The sequence below is a fragment of the Urocampus carinirostris genome, chromosome 16 (assembly GCF_059441175.1).
Source record: "Urocampus carinirostris isolate Australia breed hairy pipefish chromosome 16, RoL_Ucar_1.0, whole genome shotgun sequence".
Classification (NCBI taxonomy): Eukaryota; Metazoa; Chordata; class Actinopteri; order Syngnathiformes; family Syngnathidae; genus Urocampus; species Urocampus carinirostris.
This window is the reverse complement of record NC_142364.1, coordinates 37,270,094-37,285,281: the sequence shown is the minus strand read 5'-3', so window position 1 is coordinate 37,285,281 and position 15,188 is coordinate 37,270,094. Positions and strand designations below refer to the sequence as shown.

The following is a 15,188-nucleotide window of genomic DNA, read 5'->3' as shown; positions in this document are numbered from 1 at the left end:
TCGACGCTACGATCTTCTCTCCAGTCCCGGTAAACTCGACCTGCTTCCGTCCCACGCTACGATTGGCTACGTGTCCCGAAGTTGTCTTCACGGCGTTGCTGCTGACGTTCGACGGTCATCGCGTCTCCCGCTAACCCTGTACGCTTCCCCAAATAAAAGACTTGTAACAAACGCTCTGGGGTCTCCTGCTCTGTTCTGGTCCGCCCTGACAGTTTCAAGAAATTCTCTACGTTTCGATATACTATACAAATGCAAAAATAGTTTTAATGCAAAATTACCATTTTATTGGCAAACCACAACCTTTGTCATTATCACAAAACACAATTGACATATCAGTAACAGAAATACTAATTTTCTTGATAAGATCTTGAAACGTTTGTTGGCGAACTGTAAATCAAAGTTATCACTTACACATGTATCAGTGAACTGTCAAACGGACAACACATTTTTTTGCCAACAGGATATAAAGTGCAAGTTACCAAATTTCCAAGAGAACTGCAAACATTCTTTTTTGTCAGTTGCTTTCTTTTTTTTTTAAATCAGTGCTTAAACTCAAAACAAGGCAAATAAAACACACACATAAATTACAGGGAGACTGAGAGGCCAAAGTGTCAGGGGTCACAGATGTTTTATAACAGAAAAAGTTCTCAAAGTACGTACATGGCTGGGTGTGTGGGTGTGTTCCCGAGGGGAGGCAGCATTATACAAAGTTATGCAAAAAAGGCCATCCAATCACTTTTTGCTCGTTTAAAAGCTGGTGTGGCATCTTTGTCATGGATTGAGTCCCCCAGGACCTCAGTTTGTAGAAGTAAAAGAACAGAGGCCACACATTTGGGGTAGGTCATATGTAATTCATAATAGTATGCAATTATGTACAATGCTGCATCCCCTAGGTACCTTTTGGGTAATGGGATTGCTTCGGTTCCAAGGCAGAGAAAGGAGTCTAGATTTTCATCCACCAGAAGGAGTGGTGTGGTGAGTGGCCTTCTGTTCAGGAATGTATTGGGGTCCTCTGTGGGCTTAACAGAAAAACACAACATCAGTAGGACAGCAATCACATCCCTCCATTCCTCGACTAAACATGACAATTTAGTATGAACAGAATAGTGGACCAACAAAAGGATCAACCATATTTGAGAAAGTTTAGTATGCACTTATGTAAAAGTTTGTGACTTACCAGAAGAACATGGATGAGAGCTTCAGAGGCAGATATCATCTTCTTGGGCACAGCAACATTAGACGGGAACAGAGCTGGCAGCATGGTCAAGAGGTTTATTGCTTGCTCCTCTAAAAAAAAAAAGAAATAAAATAAAATATTTGTCTCTCAGTATACAGAAACAAACAAAGGTACAGATTCTATTGGTATTACGTTGGCTGTCCTTACCAGCTGAAAGTGACATTGGAGGTTTCATTGCCCTCTTGTAAACCCCATAGAAGCGTAATCTAGATTTGAATTCGACCCACCGCTCCCTCAGCTCTTGCATGAAGTTGGAGTTGTTCTTGTCTATTATTTGTCTTAGTTCATCAAGAACCTTTGGTGGGGAAGACACACAGAAATGTTGTATGGAAATATCCAACACATAGTAGTTAAAGCATCACTTGAAAACGACAATTATATGTAGAGAGGTATTCTGAAAAACTATGTTCCCCCTTCCCCTCCTCCATTTGTGAAAATAATTCCATTCACACTGATGATAAAACGCTAATAGACAGGTGTGTTGCAAATAACTTGCGAAACCGATGGACTATCAGATATTCTAAAGAAGGAAAAAAATCACATCACAATGCATAAATGCCGTTTTCCCTGTCTACATGCAGAAATAAAACCAGATTGCTCGTTTTTTTTTTTTCAGAGAAAATACATGAAAGGTTTTCCTGCATGTAAGTGGGGTCGAAACAACTATTTAATGTATCAAAGCAGTATGCATCCAATGTTCAAAAGAACAATTTCACTGTTCAATAGAATCAAAGTGTGAATTGTGATCATACTTACATGGTCAATATCTCGAAAGCATGGATATGCCTTCAATATTTTTGCCGGTCTGTCTTGTTGAAATGAAATGAAATGAAATGATCTGCATTTATATAGCGCTTTTCAAGTCAATGACTTCCCAAAGCGCTTTACAGTGTGCTTCACATTTCCCAATAGCGGCCGTGATCTGTGCAGCCATGTAAGGCGCCAACCTGCTTATTGGGGGTATTGGGGTTTCAGTGTCTTACCCAAGGACACTTCGACATGTAACACGGACAAGCCGGGATTCGAACTGGGATCCCTTAATCCTAAAACGATCGCTCTACCTCCTGAGCTACTGCCGCCCCGTTCCCTTATTGTGTCCGAATCAATGAAGGCCCTCTTCCCCTCAAACTCAAGGTCAAGAAGTTGTGCCACATCAGCTCTGTTCTGTTTGGTATTGCGATATAGCTCCTGCAGAGTTGTGTAGTGTTTAGCCTGGGCCATGCGGCTGTCCTGCCTACATTCTAAAAAGGTAAAAGAAAATATCACAACACAGTTGAGGTCAAAATTATTTGCTTCTTGCTAATGTTATTCATGCTATTGTTTCTACTGGAACAAAGACAAAATGTCCACTACAGCTAATGAAGACATTCATTAATATTACTTGATTAGAAACGGGAAAAGGCAAACATTACAAGGTCAACATTTTCACCCCCCTGTAAAACAATAGTATTTATGAGAGTTTTCTGGTGCCTGGCCTTGTCCTTTTCTGCTTTTTCTTGTTTCTGTTCAGCCCACCAGTTGAAAATTTCAATAAAAGCTGGAGATTTTGTCTGTGCCCTCCTAAAAGAAGTAGAACTATGTGCAGTGCTGATTTATCTTGTATTTTGTGTAATTTCAATGAATGGGTCTACTCCATTGTGAATGCTACATTTTTTTTTATAAAATTACAGAGAGCATCAGCTTGTTTTGCTGGAGTGCTGGTTATGACCTTCACTTTCTGGGCTGCTGATGGTGCTACTGCAGCTTGGGGAGACAATGAAAGTGAAAGTGCTGGAGTCAAAATCCTCCTCATCTTCTTTCTCTGTGGCGCCAAACTCAAGGCGTCTCTTTTTTTCCCCTTGCTGGTGTAGCCCCCTGCGTTTTGCGTGGAGTCCTGATGTTTTGCAAAAGCAGGATATGCATGTGTGGATACTGTATATGAATTTATGTTCATGCTGAACAAAGAGAGAAACTGTGTAACATGTAATCCTGGTCGCTTAGATTAGTACAGGGCTCTTGTCGTAATGTTGACTAGTTTAAACGTTATATATTATAGTTAACAGTTTAAATCAACAACCATTTTGTAAGGGGTTAGCTCAATTCCATAGTTAACGGTTTAAATCAACGACCGTTTATTAAGGGGTTAGCTTAAAACTTGAGCTCACCCCTTACAAAACGGTCATTGATTTAAACCGTTAACTACGCATAAATACCGTTAAGAATCATATTTTACTTTTAATCACATTGTTTCTTGTTAAATGTTAAGACAATACAAACCTTTTAGTTGTAAAAGTATTTTCACTTCTCTCGAAGTCAAAATACCGAATGGAGTTTGTCGAACGTTGAGGTAGTATGAGCGAGTCCAAGTAGTTCCGAATAAATGGGCGGAACCATATAAAGGAACGCAATATACAATTATTAAACAAAATCTATGAACTATCTCAGGGAAAAAATATAGTGTTCTCATTTATAAATATTAAATTTGTGTTTCGAAGTAAAGACTATCCAGTTTTAGTTAGGACACTGTACGGGTCAGCCACTTGCATTGTAAATGGCATCCCTATTGTTTTGATATGGAATTCTCAAGTGCGAAAAAGGCGGAAACTAAGCATCAGCTTGTTTTGCTGGAGTGCTGGTTATGACTTCGGGGTCCCCTTCACTTTCTGGGCTGCTGATGGTGCTACTTCAGATTGGGGAGACAATGACAGTGAAAGTGCTGAAGTCAAAATCCCCCTCATCTTCTTTCTCTGTGGTGCCAAACTCAAGGAGTCTCTTTTTTTCCCCTTGCTGGTGTAGCCCCCTGCGTTTTCTATGGAGTCCTGATGTTTTGCAAAATCAGAATATGCATGTGTGGATACTGTATATGAATTTATATTCATGCTGAACAAAGAGAGAAACTGTGTAACATGTAATCCTGGTCGCTTAGATTAGTACAGGGCTCTTGTCGTAATGTTGACTAGTTTTAATGTTATATATTATAGTTAACAGTTTAAATCAACGACCGTTTTGTAAGGGGTTAGCTCAATTCCATAGTTAACGGTTTAAATCAACGACCGTTTATTAAGGGGTTAGCTTAAAACTCGAGCTAACCCCTTACAAAACGATCATTGATTTAAACCGTTAACTTTGCATAAATACCGTTAAGTATAATATTTTAGTTTTAATCACATTGTTTCTTGTTAAATGTTAAGACAATACAAACCTTTTAATTGTAAAAGTATTTTCACTTCTGCAGCACGGCAGCGCAGTGGTTAGCGCTTGTGCGGCACAGTTCATGTCATGGGAACCTGTCGTGGGTTCAAATCCAGCTCCAGACTTCCTGTGCGGAGTTTGCATGTTCTCCCCGTGCTTGCGTGGGTTTCCTCCGGGCACTCCGGTTTCCTCCCACGTTCCAAAAACATGCATTTCAGGTGAATTGGCCGGTCCAAATTGTCCCTAGGTGTGAATGAGCGAATGAGTTGTCTGTCCCTGTGTGCCCTGTGATTGGCCGGCAACCAGTTCAGGGTGTCCCCTGCCCACTGCCCGATGATTGCTGGGATGGGCTCCAGCACCCCCGCGACCCTACTGAGGATAAGCGGTGTAGCTAATGAGATGAGATGAGATTTTCACTTCTCTCGAAGTCAAAATACCGAATGGAGTTCGTCGAACGTTGGGGTTGTATGAGTGAGTCCAAGTAGGTCTGAATAAATGGGCGGAACCATATAAAGGAACGCAATATACAATTATTAAACAAAATCTATGAACTATCTCAGGGGAAAAATATAGTGTTCTCATTTATAAATATTAAATATGTGTTTCGAAGTAAAGACTATCCGGTTTTAGTTAGGACCCTGTACGGGTCAGTCACTTGCATTGTAAATGGCATCCCTATTGTTTTGATATAAAATTCTCCAGCGCGAAAAAGGCGGAAACTAGCACCTAACGTGTGCAACACCATCAACAGAGGACAAAGACTAGGAACCTTCCCGTGGTGTCCTGCGAAGGGCTCTCTCCCGGGGGAGCCTTACGAATCCAACTCAGTCCACTCAGACTCGCTCTTTCTTTCTTTCTTGGTCCTCTCTCCTTCTTTGTCTCTCCTTTTCTCTCTTCCCCCTTTACACTCTTGTCTCTCATTTTCTCTATCCCTCTCTTTCCTACTCTCTCCCCACCTCTCTCACTCTCTTTTCCCCCTTTTTGCGTTTTACTCTGTTTGTCTTTCTCTCTTTCTATCTGTCCCTCTCTTTCTCTCTCTTCTACTCTCCTCTCTCTGCTCTTCTTAGGGCGGGCGACTTCGAGAGCAACCTTGGCCCCCAGTCCAAATGCCAGTGGTGCTTTCGAACCATTCACTGCGACCACACCCCAATCACCTGTACTATCTGCCCAAGGGGCTTCCATAAATCATGCACCGGCCTGTCCGAACGTACTAAGGACTTTAGAGGCTTCGTCTGCTTGGTTTGCTTGTGTCGCAGCCCGTCAGGCCTGGCGGCACAGGACAGTCGCAGCCCCCTCTCCTTCGGAGAACTACGGAGCCTCCCACGAGCGAGTCTGGCGCTACTATGGATTACCTTATGCGCCTTGAGTGACTCAACGACGACGACACCATCAACACAACCAAACTCGATTTGATTACAGTACAGTGGGACCTCGCTACTTCGCGGTTTGACGTTCGCGGGTTCAGAGCTTCGCGGGTCTAAAAAAATAATAAAATATATATATATATATATATATATATATATATATATATATATATATATATATATATATAATAATAATAATAATAATAATAATTTCCTTGTATTGTCATTCTGTGTAACAATGTACACAGAACGAAATGTCGATTGCACCTGACCCGTTGTAGCGAGCCGATGCAGCCGCATATAATATATATATATATATATATATATATATATATATATATATATATATATATATATATATATATCATCTCATCTCATCTCATCTCATTAGCTGCACCGCTTGTCCTCAGTAGGGTCGCGGGGTGCTGGAGCCCATCCCGGCAATCATCGGGCAGTGGGCAGGGGACACCCTGAACTGGTTGCCAGCCAATCGCAGGGCACACGGGGACAGACATCTCACTCGCTCTTTCACACCTAGGGACAATTTGGACCGCCCAATTCACATGAAATGCATGTTTTTGGAATGTGGGAGGAAAACGGAGTCCCCGGAGGAAACCCACGCAAGCAGGGGGAGAACATACAAACTCCGCACAGGAAGTCTGGAGCTGGATTTGAACCCACGCAGGAGGTTCCCATGACTTGAACTGTGCCGCACATGCGCTAACCACTGCCCCACCGTGCTTTATATATATTATGTATATATATGTAACCGCGGTGTACGTGTCCCACCAAAGATCCACATTCACGCTGGACTGGATGATGAGGTTTTTATTATTACAGTTTCTGCAAATGGATGAGTCACAACATTAGCTTTTTCTGCTGGGTTTGATCTCTTTGATCTCTTTGTAGTTCTCTCTAGTAAGACTAACAACAAAGCATATCAAAGAGCTTTCTTTTCACTTTACAGAAAATACATTTTAGAATATCACACAATACATTTTTACATCTTTACATTTTAACAAGATACTTTTAACAAGAGATCGTATAGTGGATTTTTAACGTTTACAATGAATTCAACATGTTTTTCTTTAGTCTGAATTTTAACCAACATCATCCTTTTTTAATGTATATGAGAAAATAGGAATTAAAACAATAATGAGTATAAAAATGGGTACAATTTACCTGCAAATGGATGAGTCACAACATTAGCTTTTTCTGCTGGGTTTGATCTCTTTGATCTCTACAAGGGGAATTAATATTTAGTAAAACAGAAACAAAACAAAAATAAAGCATGGCTATGCCTCCAATATTTTTGCCGGTCTACTATGTGCCGGTCTGTCTTGTTCCCTTATTGTGTCCAAATCAATGAAGGCCCTCCTCCCCTCAAACTCAAGGTCAAGAAGTTGTGCCACATCAGCTTTGTTCTCTTTGGTATTGCGATATAGCTCCTGCAGAGTTGTGTAGTGTTTAGCCTGGGCCATGCGGCTGTCCTGCCTACATTCTAAAAAGGTCAAAGAAAATATCACAACACAGTTGAGGTCAAAATTATTTGCTTCTTGCTAATGTTATTCATGCTACTGTTTCTACTGGAACAAAGACAAAATGTTCACTACATCTAATGAAGACATTCATTAATATTACTTGAATAGAAACAGGAAAAGGCAAAAATTACAAGGTCAAGATTTTCACCCCCCTTGTAAAAAAAATAGTATTTTTGAGTTTTTTGGTGCCTGGCCTTGTTCTTTTCTGCTTTTTCCTGTTTCGTTCAGCCCACCAGTTGAAAATTTCAATAAACAGGGATGTGATTTGACCAAAGTGAAATTATCTGAAAATTAGGCGGGGGTCTGGGGGCCGCGGGCACCCAGCTAGGTCCAGGGCAGTGCCCTGGTGGGGGGACAAGTGGGGCGAAGCCCCCCGGAGCTCATGGGTTTTACGTTTTTTTAAGTACTTTCAATGCACTCAGATGACAAAGAAATAGACAAAACAACAGCATCAATTTTCAATGTATTTTGAACTATCCCATATAAAATTACAGTTTAAGTCAACTCAAAATCAGTCACATTAAACATTGGACTGCCTTTGCTTTTAAAAACTATCACTGAGAATATCATATCTAACTCATGTGATTACTAAGTTAACACATAAATCATGTTGAAGAGTTCAAATTTCATGAAGAAATAATTGTATCATGACCAAATGAAAAGTAACTCATATTAGAACATACCACAAATGTCTTTGTTATAGCAGAAGATGTTATCTATAAATGAAAGTACAATAAGTATAGGCTAGGGTGGTCCTTAATGGGGGTCGAAATTTTTTGGGGGGAAATATTGGGCTCTGACCCCCCGCATATGTTCTTATATCGATAAAAACACACTGTGTGCAATTTTGAACAATTTGGATAATATTTAGAGGTAGCTCAACGACTTTAAAATTTCCCAAAATGGTAAAATTTTGGCAATTTTCGAGAAAAAACGGAAATCTTAACCCTATGTGTACGGCGTTTTAGAACATCCAATTTCAGTCCATTGCTTATAATTGTAACACAAGAAAAGTTACAAGTAAATATAACAATATTGTATTTATTTTTACCTCAACAGGCACCACCCTTTCGAGGTTTCATTCACTGTGCGTGATCGGCATTTCCAAATAACATCCAAATTTGGGCGTCAATAAAATGAACTAAATTTGCAACTTCACCAACACAGATCATGTGCATTATGCAAAACAGTGTGAAAACAAATCTTACAGTTTGATGTGCATACAGTACAAAAACAATATGATAAGTGAAAATAGAAACAAGCCAACACCAAACAGTCTACCGAGTAATAGTCGAATAATAATTTCCAAATCACCAGTTCAGAGTTCACATAAAACAGGCCGATTGTCTTTGGAAAAACAATGCGTTTGCTCTCAGTTCAGTAATTACCTCAACGAATCATTAAGTTTATCATTGTAACATAGCCTATCATCAAATGTTGTGTATGTTCACAAAGTGTTCATTTCTGTTTCACGATGGTCTGTTTTTGAGTATTCGGGAACCTTTTGCGATGTTCTGCAACCACCAGTAACAGGTACTGTAATTGTTCTTCATTGTGGGTGAGACGACCATTGAAGTTTTGAATCAGTGCGACGCCTCGCTCTGCGTGGTCATTGATGACAGACAATGCTTTCACCTTGTCACATGCCTCTCTATAATCAATGCGGCCATTCCATGTGGTCGGTTCTGCATCCAAGAAGCTGGTGGAGATCTCGAGAAGCTGCAGCAGCTTGATGGTATTAGTGGTTGCAAAATCTGCGAGTTTCTTGTCATTGACGCACTTCAGATCCACCTGGCCTTTAACTTCTGGTTCTTCCGCTCCTGGGGTTGACTTCATGACACTCGAGATGTCAGTTTTCGTTTCATGCGATACGTCGGGATCAAAAAGGGACAAGCCAACAAGGACTTCAGAAAGATACCAGAGATGAGTTGCAAACTTTTTGCTTGTCGCTTGAGAGATGGCTTTGTTGATGTTCCCATAGTTCACCAGGTCCTTTAGAAAAGCGAGATCATGGCGAGGAGCACTGGCTGCCACAGGACACAGGAACCAAGCCTTAACATATATCCTAGCATAGAAAAGACACACGTCACGAAGACCTTTTTCCTCACGGGCAGTCAGTCGGAACTGGTGTCGAAACATCCACACCTTGAATGAATATATCACCTTGGCCATCCATCTCGCCTGATGCATCGCCCCTGGTGCCATAAACTTCACTTCTCGCTCAGGTATGCCTCCGAGATAGACAAGGACAAGCTCGAGCAACTCCCGGTAGTCGTCTCTTGGTTGGTTCGCTTGAAGGGTTTCAGAAATGAAACCGTTGAGGCTGTCTCTAACATCTGTGATGTTCTGTCTGGTGTACTCATCACTGTTTGCATTCTGAAAGTCACTGGAGTCAATGAAGCTCCATTGCGTTTTAAATTGCTTGAAGATTTGGATTTCTGGACTAGAAGACGATCCCATGCACATCCAAAATGCACAACCTGCAATAAGCTCCATGACATGGTGACGGCATCCCAAGTGCATCAGGTCACGGCCAAGCATCTGCTCCAAAAGCACGCAAGCTCCGGATTGGCGACCGGTGTTGGAACTGGTTGTGTCGAAGCACATACCCTTCACCTGATCAGATATACCCCACTGATTTAAGGTGTCTGTCACAGCACGAGCCTGTTCCTGTCCCGTGCCAGATCCAAGTTTCGGTACAGCCAAGAGTTGTGAAATTCCAGGTCCAGACACTAAAACTGGTAGCCGATCTACCTTCTCGGAGCCAGTCAAATCACGAAGAAGTTTACCATCCCAGTGAACAACCAGTTGAGCTTTTGGATCAAAGGCATGCTTAATAGCTGTGGCCTGTGTTTTTCTGTGTTCATGCCGCTGTCGCCGAATTGAGCTTCGATTTAAAGAGAATTCTGAGAGATCATGTCCCAAACTCTTTGCTGTCTCACTGACAAGAAGCATTGCTTTCCTATCGGAAATACCGGTTCGATCCAGACTAGACGACAGCTCTGGGGAGATGATTTGCTTTCTGCCTCTTTTAGATTGGTTGGTATCGGAAGTTGAGCTACTGCAGGCAACGCTGTCTGGAGAAAAGTTGCCAGACTCCTCCTCATCCGAAGTTTCACTGCTGCCCTCCAATGTCACTGATTGACTCATCGCCTCAATTTCTTGATCGGATCTACGCTTTCTGGTTTCCTCTTTACACTAGGTCTGATATAATGTGCGAAAAATCCTTATTTTTCATACCAAAATTTCAGAGGCCTTGAGCGACCTCTAAATATCCTTTGATTTTGATGAAACTTTGCCTAATTACGTTTTGTATATATTGGAACATATTCAAGGGGTCAGAGCATGAAATTTTAAAAGTCGAAAAATAAGGACCACCCTAGTATAGGCCCTACAGTAAAGTGTTGGTGTAATGTACACATGAAAATCTATTATTGTAATTGTTAAATATTTATGGCCATTTATATTACGTTATAATATTTTCGAAAAAAAGGGGAAAACTGTCAAATAAATTTGAAAAGTTTACCACCTACCTCAAAATTCACGACTCTATCAGCAACTGGTACAGGTTTTTGGGGTGGATCACGTCTCTTTATAACCGCTTCCGTTTGTGGTGTCAATAAGGGATGGAGGCCTTAAAGTTTTGGAGTTTTCGTTTGGGCACCGAAACTACCAGCGATGGAATAATTTGTTGTTCTTGACTGGAGTTCTTTCACGTGTTTTTTGCTCTTTGCGTGACTTTCAAGAGCTTTGAAACCTCTCCCACCATAGACAATGGTATCATGGCATCAAATGCAAAGCGCTTTCCCGGCACGATCGATCTTCCGAATAAAGTCACTGAACAAATTCGTCACAGTCTTCTTTCCAACATTTGTAGATAATTCCTTCTCCAACCAGTCCGATCGAAACTTGTTTTTTACGATCTTATCAATTTCTTTACCTCGCGGAGCATCTTTGCGTTCGATCTCGGACATCTTTCTTTAAACACTCGGCAAAAACGTGTGAGAAATTAACAATGGCATACTCCTACGCCTTTATAACAAGCGCGTTTATTGGTCAACACGGAGACTTCAACCAATCGCAAGTACGTTTCATTTCAGTTACGGAAACACTAAAATGGAATGCTGTAGAGACGAAATCGTTTTTTTTACCAATTAAAAAATCGGAAATCTTAAAATTTTATTTTTGGAGATAAAAAAAGCGGAATTCCGCGAATTAGCGGAAAAATCACATCCCTGAATAAAAGCTGGAGATTTTGTCTGTGCCCTCCTAAAAGAAGTAGAACGATATGCAGTGCTGATTTATCTTGTATTTTGTGTAATTTCAATGAATGGGTCTACTCCATTGAGAATGCCACATTTTTTTTATACAATTACCAAGAGCATCAGCTTGTTTTGCTGGAGTGCTGGTTATGACTTGGAGGTCCCCTTCACTTTCTGGGTTGCTGATGGTGCTACTGCAGCTTGGGGAGACAATGACAGTGGAAGTGCTGGAGTCAAAATCCCCCTCATCTTCTTTCTCTGTGGCGCTAAACTGAAGGCGTCTCTTTTTTCCCCTTGCTGGTGTAGCCCCCTGGGTTTTGCGTGGAGTCCTGATGTTTTGCAACCTCTTGTTCAGTTGCTTAAAGAGTTTGAACTGAAACATGAAATATAAAGACCATGAGTAAACAGAAACGTTTAGGACAACACATGGACTAACAAAGACAAACAATCCATTTACTTGTGTTGGTTAAGAGTGTGCAAGGGTAAAGATGTTAATACAGAACCATTTTGTTCCAAGATATCAATACGTTTATCAAACTTAGTTACTTGTCTATAGATAAGATAGACAGCATACTATCTAGATCCCAATTCCCATATTGTCTGAGACTGGAAACAAATTCCCATCAGTCAAATTAAGTGGCTGACTATATCCATTTCATCAATTCATATAATAAATAATGACAACAAAGGATTCCAATCACCAAGTCATTGTACTCTTTCACTCATATTGTGATGAAATGATTACATGTTGAAATGCTTGCTTACCCATCGACGTTGTAGATCCAGTTTATCGGACAACATTGGGTAATACAAAACAAGTCTCCTTGCCATTGACTGCAGGTCTTCTTTGGTAGAGTATTTTATGAAGTCTTCGACGGTCGAGGCCCTCAATCTAGAGACCATGTTAGTCACTGTATTTCGAATGAGCCTACAAGACAGCTCTCTAGAGCACACACTCTCCTCCTCGTCCAATTTTTTTCATTTCAAAATAGTGTTTTCTAACATGCTCTAATTCACTATCTGTGTAAATAACATATCGGAGGCTCGGAAGTTGTATGGTTTTGGCTGGACTTTCCTCTTTGTTGGTATCGTCGTTTGTTGGGTGTTGGTTGCTGGATGAGGCCTGCTCCTGTGAATAAATCCATGAAAAGAAGACAAATTTACCCTTGCTGAGATGGTGTTTTAAGAAAATCTCAAGGGACAATGAGACAAGTTTGTCATACCTCAGGATGCACAACATTCCAAATGGATTTTCTCCTAAGAAAATGTTCAGGCCCTGGAAAAAGGTCTGAAAGTGTGTGCAGAGCATCTGCATCAATTTGTGCCACTGTGTGACAAATAGAGACAGAGGAAAATGAATTGAAGAATAATGACAACTGATTAAGAATAATCCAGAGATTATGTAGTTCTGGCACTGTTACGTTCCTTTACCTAAAACTCTTGTTCCAACATGCTTAGAGGTTAAGACATGTAGGTCATAATAGAGACAGCAGCACAATATCTCTAAATTTTGTAGTACTGAATAAACGCATATTTCATAAGAAACTATTACAGAAATATTATGAGTAAAGCAAAACGAACTGAGAAAAAGTTGAGCGGGGCAAAGACATACAATACCCGTGAAACCTATCCAGTAAACTTGAGTGTGGATAAGTGTTTAACATGCAGCAAAGATTACTATATTAATGCTGATATGTTTTTATCCAAACATTTGAAGTCTACATAAAATAAGATAAATCACCCAGTGTTGGTTTAAGACTAGTGCTATACAGTTAAGCTGTGTGTGATGTGCAAGTAGCGTGCTGTTGATATTGCTACAGTAAGAATTGTGTGCATTCAATTGTCAACATCTTGTCCAATTAATTCATAGTCTAAATATCCAGACCCATATCTACATCTGGCCATCCACGGTAATTGAATGATGTACCTTGCTGTGGCTAAAGCCAGACCACAACTCAATCTCCTCTAAGATTGAGAATTGGTTAGGAATTTTTGTGGTACACCCCTTGCCTGGCAAATGCCAGACCAAGCCCTTGTCATGCACAACTTTGAACAGGACTGATCAACAGGAGAAAAGCCTGTTTGTAGCTGGGGTAAGGCTAAAGTGCAAAACGGAATCCCTACCCAGGCTATGAGCCACCAATAGTTGTACCATGGATCATGTGACAACCAAACCCAATGTAATTTGTTAAATAGTAAAATATGACATCATTCTTACCTGCTAGAATGTCCTTTGCCACCTGGTCCAATTTTTCTGGGGCATTCATGCTTCTGTTAAAATTTAAACAATTAATTTGATGCATTATACCTTGTTTACAATTACCCAAATAGGTTCATTACTACTCTTACTTTAGCAAAATAGTTTAAGTTAATCAACGTAATTAATAAATCATTGATTATCAATCGACCCAATGTTAAGCTAAAGCAGGATATGCATGTGTGGATATATGAATTTATATTCATGCTGAACAAAGAGAGAAACTGTGTAACATGTAATCCTGGTCGCTTAGATTGGTACAGGGCTCTTGTCGTAATGTTGAATAGTTTTAACGTTATATATTATAGTAAACGGTTTAAATCAACGACCGTTTTGTAAGGGGTTAGCTCAAGACTCAAGCCAACGCCTTACAAAACGTTCGTATATTTAAAACGTTAACTACGCATAAATACCGTTGAGAAAAATATTTTATTCTTAATCACATTGTTTCTTGTTAAATGTTAAGACAACAAACAAACAAACCTTTTAATTGTAAAAGTATTTCACTTCTCTTGAAGTCAAATTACCGAATGGAGTTCGTCGAACGTTGGGATTGTATGAGCGAGTCCAAGTAGGTCCGAATAAATGGGCGGAACCATATAAAGGAACGCACTATACAATTATTAAACAAAATCTATTAACTATCTCAAGGAAAAAATATAGTGTTCTCATTTATACATATTAAATTTGTGTTTCGAAGTAAAGACTATCCAATTTTAGTAAGGACACCGTACGGGCCAGTCACTTGCATTGTAAATGGCATCCCTCTTGTTTTGATATGGAATTATCGAGCGCGAAAAAAAGGCGGAAACTAGCACCTAACGTATGCAACACCATTATCACAACCACACTCGATTTTATTACAGTAATGCTGTAGCAGACATGGGTGGATGGCGCTGCCTTATTTGTTTTGCATTTATTGCGTTGACTTTGAAGGCACTCCTAAGTCACATTAATATAGCCCACGGACGTAATAGGAACTTTCTTGCAATTTGTGGAATTGATGAATGCAGAGAACAGTACTGAGTATTCAATTCGTTTTACGATCATATCAAACGGAGGCATGCTTCATATATGGCCAATGGACGCCCACCCATGCAGTGTGTGCCGTTTCGCACAGGCTGGGTTGGAGGTGAGAGGTTCGATACAGCAATATTTTCAAACTGTATTACACCCACCGGCAACCAAATTGAAGAGTCGACCTCAAGTACTGTGACTTGCGATGATGCAAATTGCAATCAGGCCGCCTTCTCGCAAAAAGATGCTTTCCATTGTGAGTGCGCCAGAATGCCAAACCAAGAGCGGGTCCACGATACTCAGCCAACTATCAAGGAACATGTAAGCTCTTATATTGAA

At 40.4% G+C, this 15,188-nt stretch overlaps 2 protein-coding genes and 1 pseudogene across 3 annotated transcripts; all 3 read right to left on the bottom strand.

Moving 5' to 3' along the window:
- Window positions 1-526: 526 nt before the first annotated feature.
- Window positions 527-1,665, bottom strand: LOC148351256 (uncharacterized). Its single transcript, XM_088355505.1, has 4 exons — window positions 1,600-1,665; window positions 1,385-1,532; window positions 1,178-1,287; window positions 527-1,019 (listed from the first exon to the last, which is right to left on the bottom strand). Exons 1-4 carry the CDS (start codon window positions 1,663-1,665, stop codon window positions 711-713), a joined length of 633 nt encoding a protein of 210 aa, XP_088211631.1. The 3' UTR covers window positions 527-710.
- Window positions 1,666-6,645: 4,980 nt separating this feature from the next.
- On the bottom strand, window positions 6,646-14,482 carry LOC148351254 (uncharacterized; annotated as a pseudogene). Its single transcript, XR_015847100.1, has 6 exons — window positions 14,316-14,482; window positions 13,794-13,846; window positions 12,799-12,902; window positions 12,341-12,704; window positions 11,690-11,948; window positions 6,646-7,273 (listed from the first exon to the last, which is right to left on the bottom strand). The product of XR_015847100.1 is annotated as an uncharacterized LOC148351254 (transcript).
- LOC148351255 (uncharacterized) lies at window positions 8,763-10,673 on the bottom strand. The gene has a single exon (XM_088320029.1). The coding sequence runs from the start codon at window positions 10,461-10,463 to the stop codon at window positions 8,772-8,774; it is 1,692 nt and encodes a 563-aa protein (XP_088176155.1). The 5' UTR covers window positions 10,464-10,673; the 3' UTR covers window positions 8,763-8,771.
- Window positions 14,483-15,188: the final 706 nt, after the last annotated feature.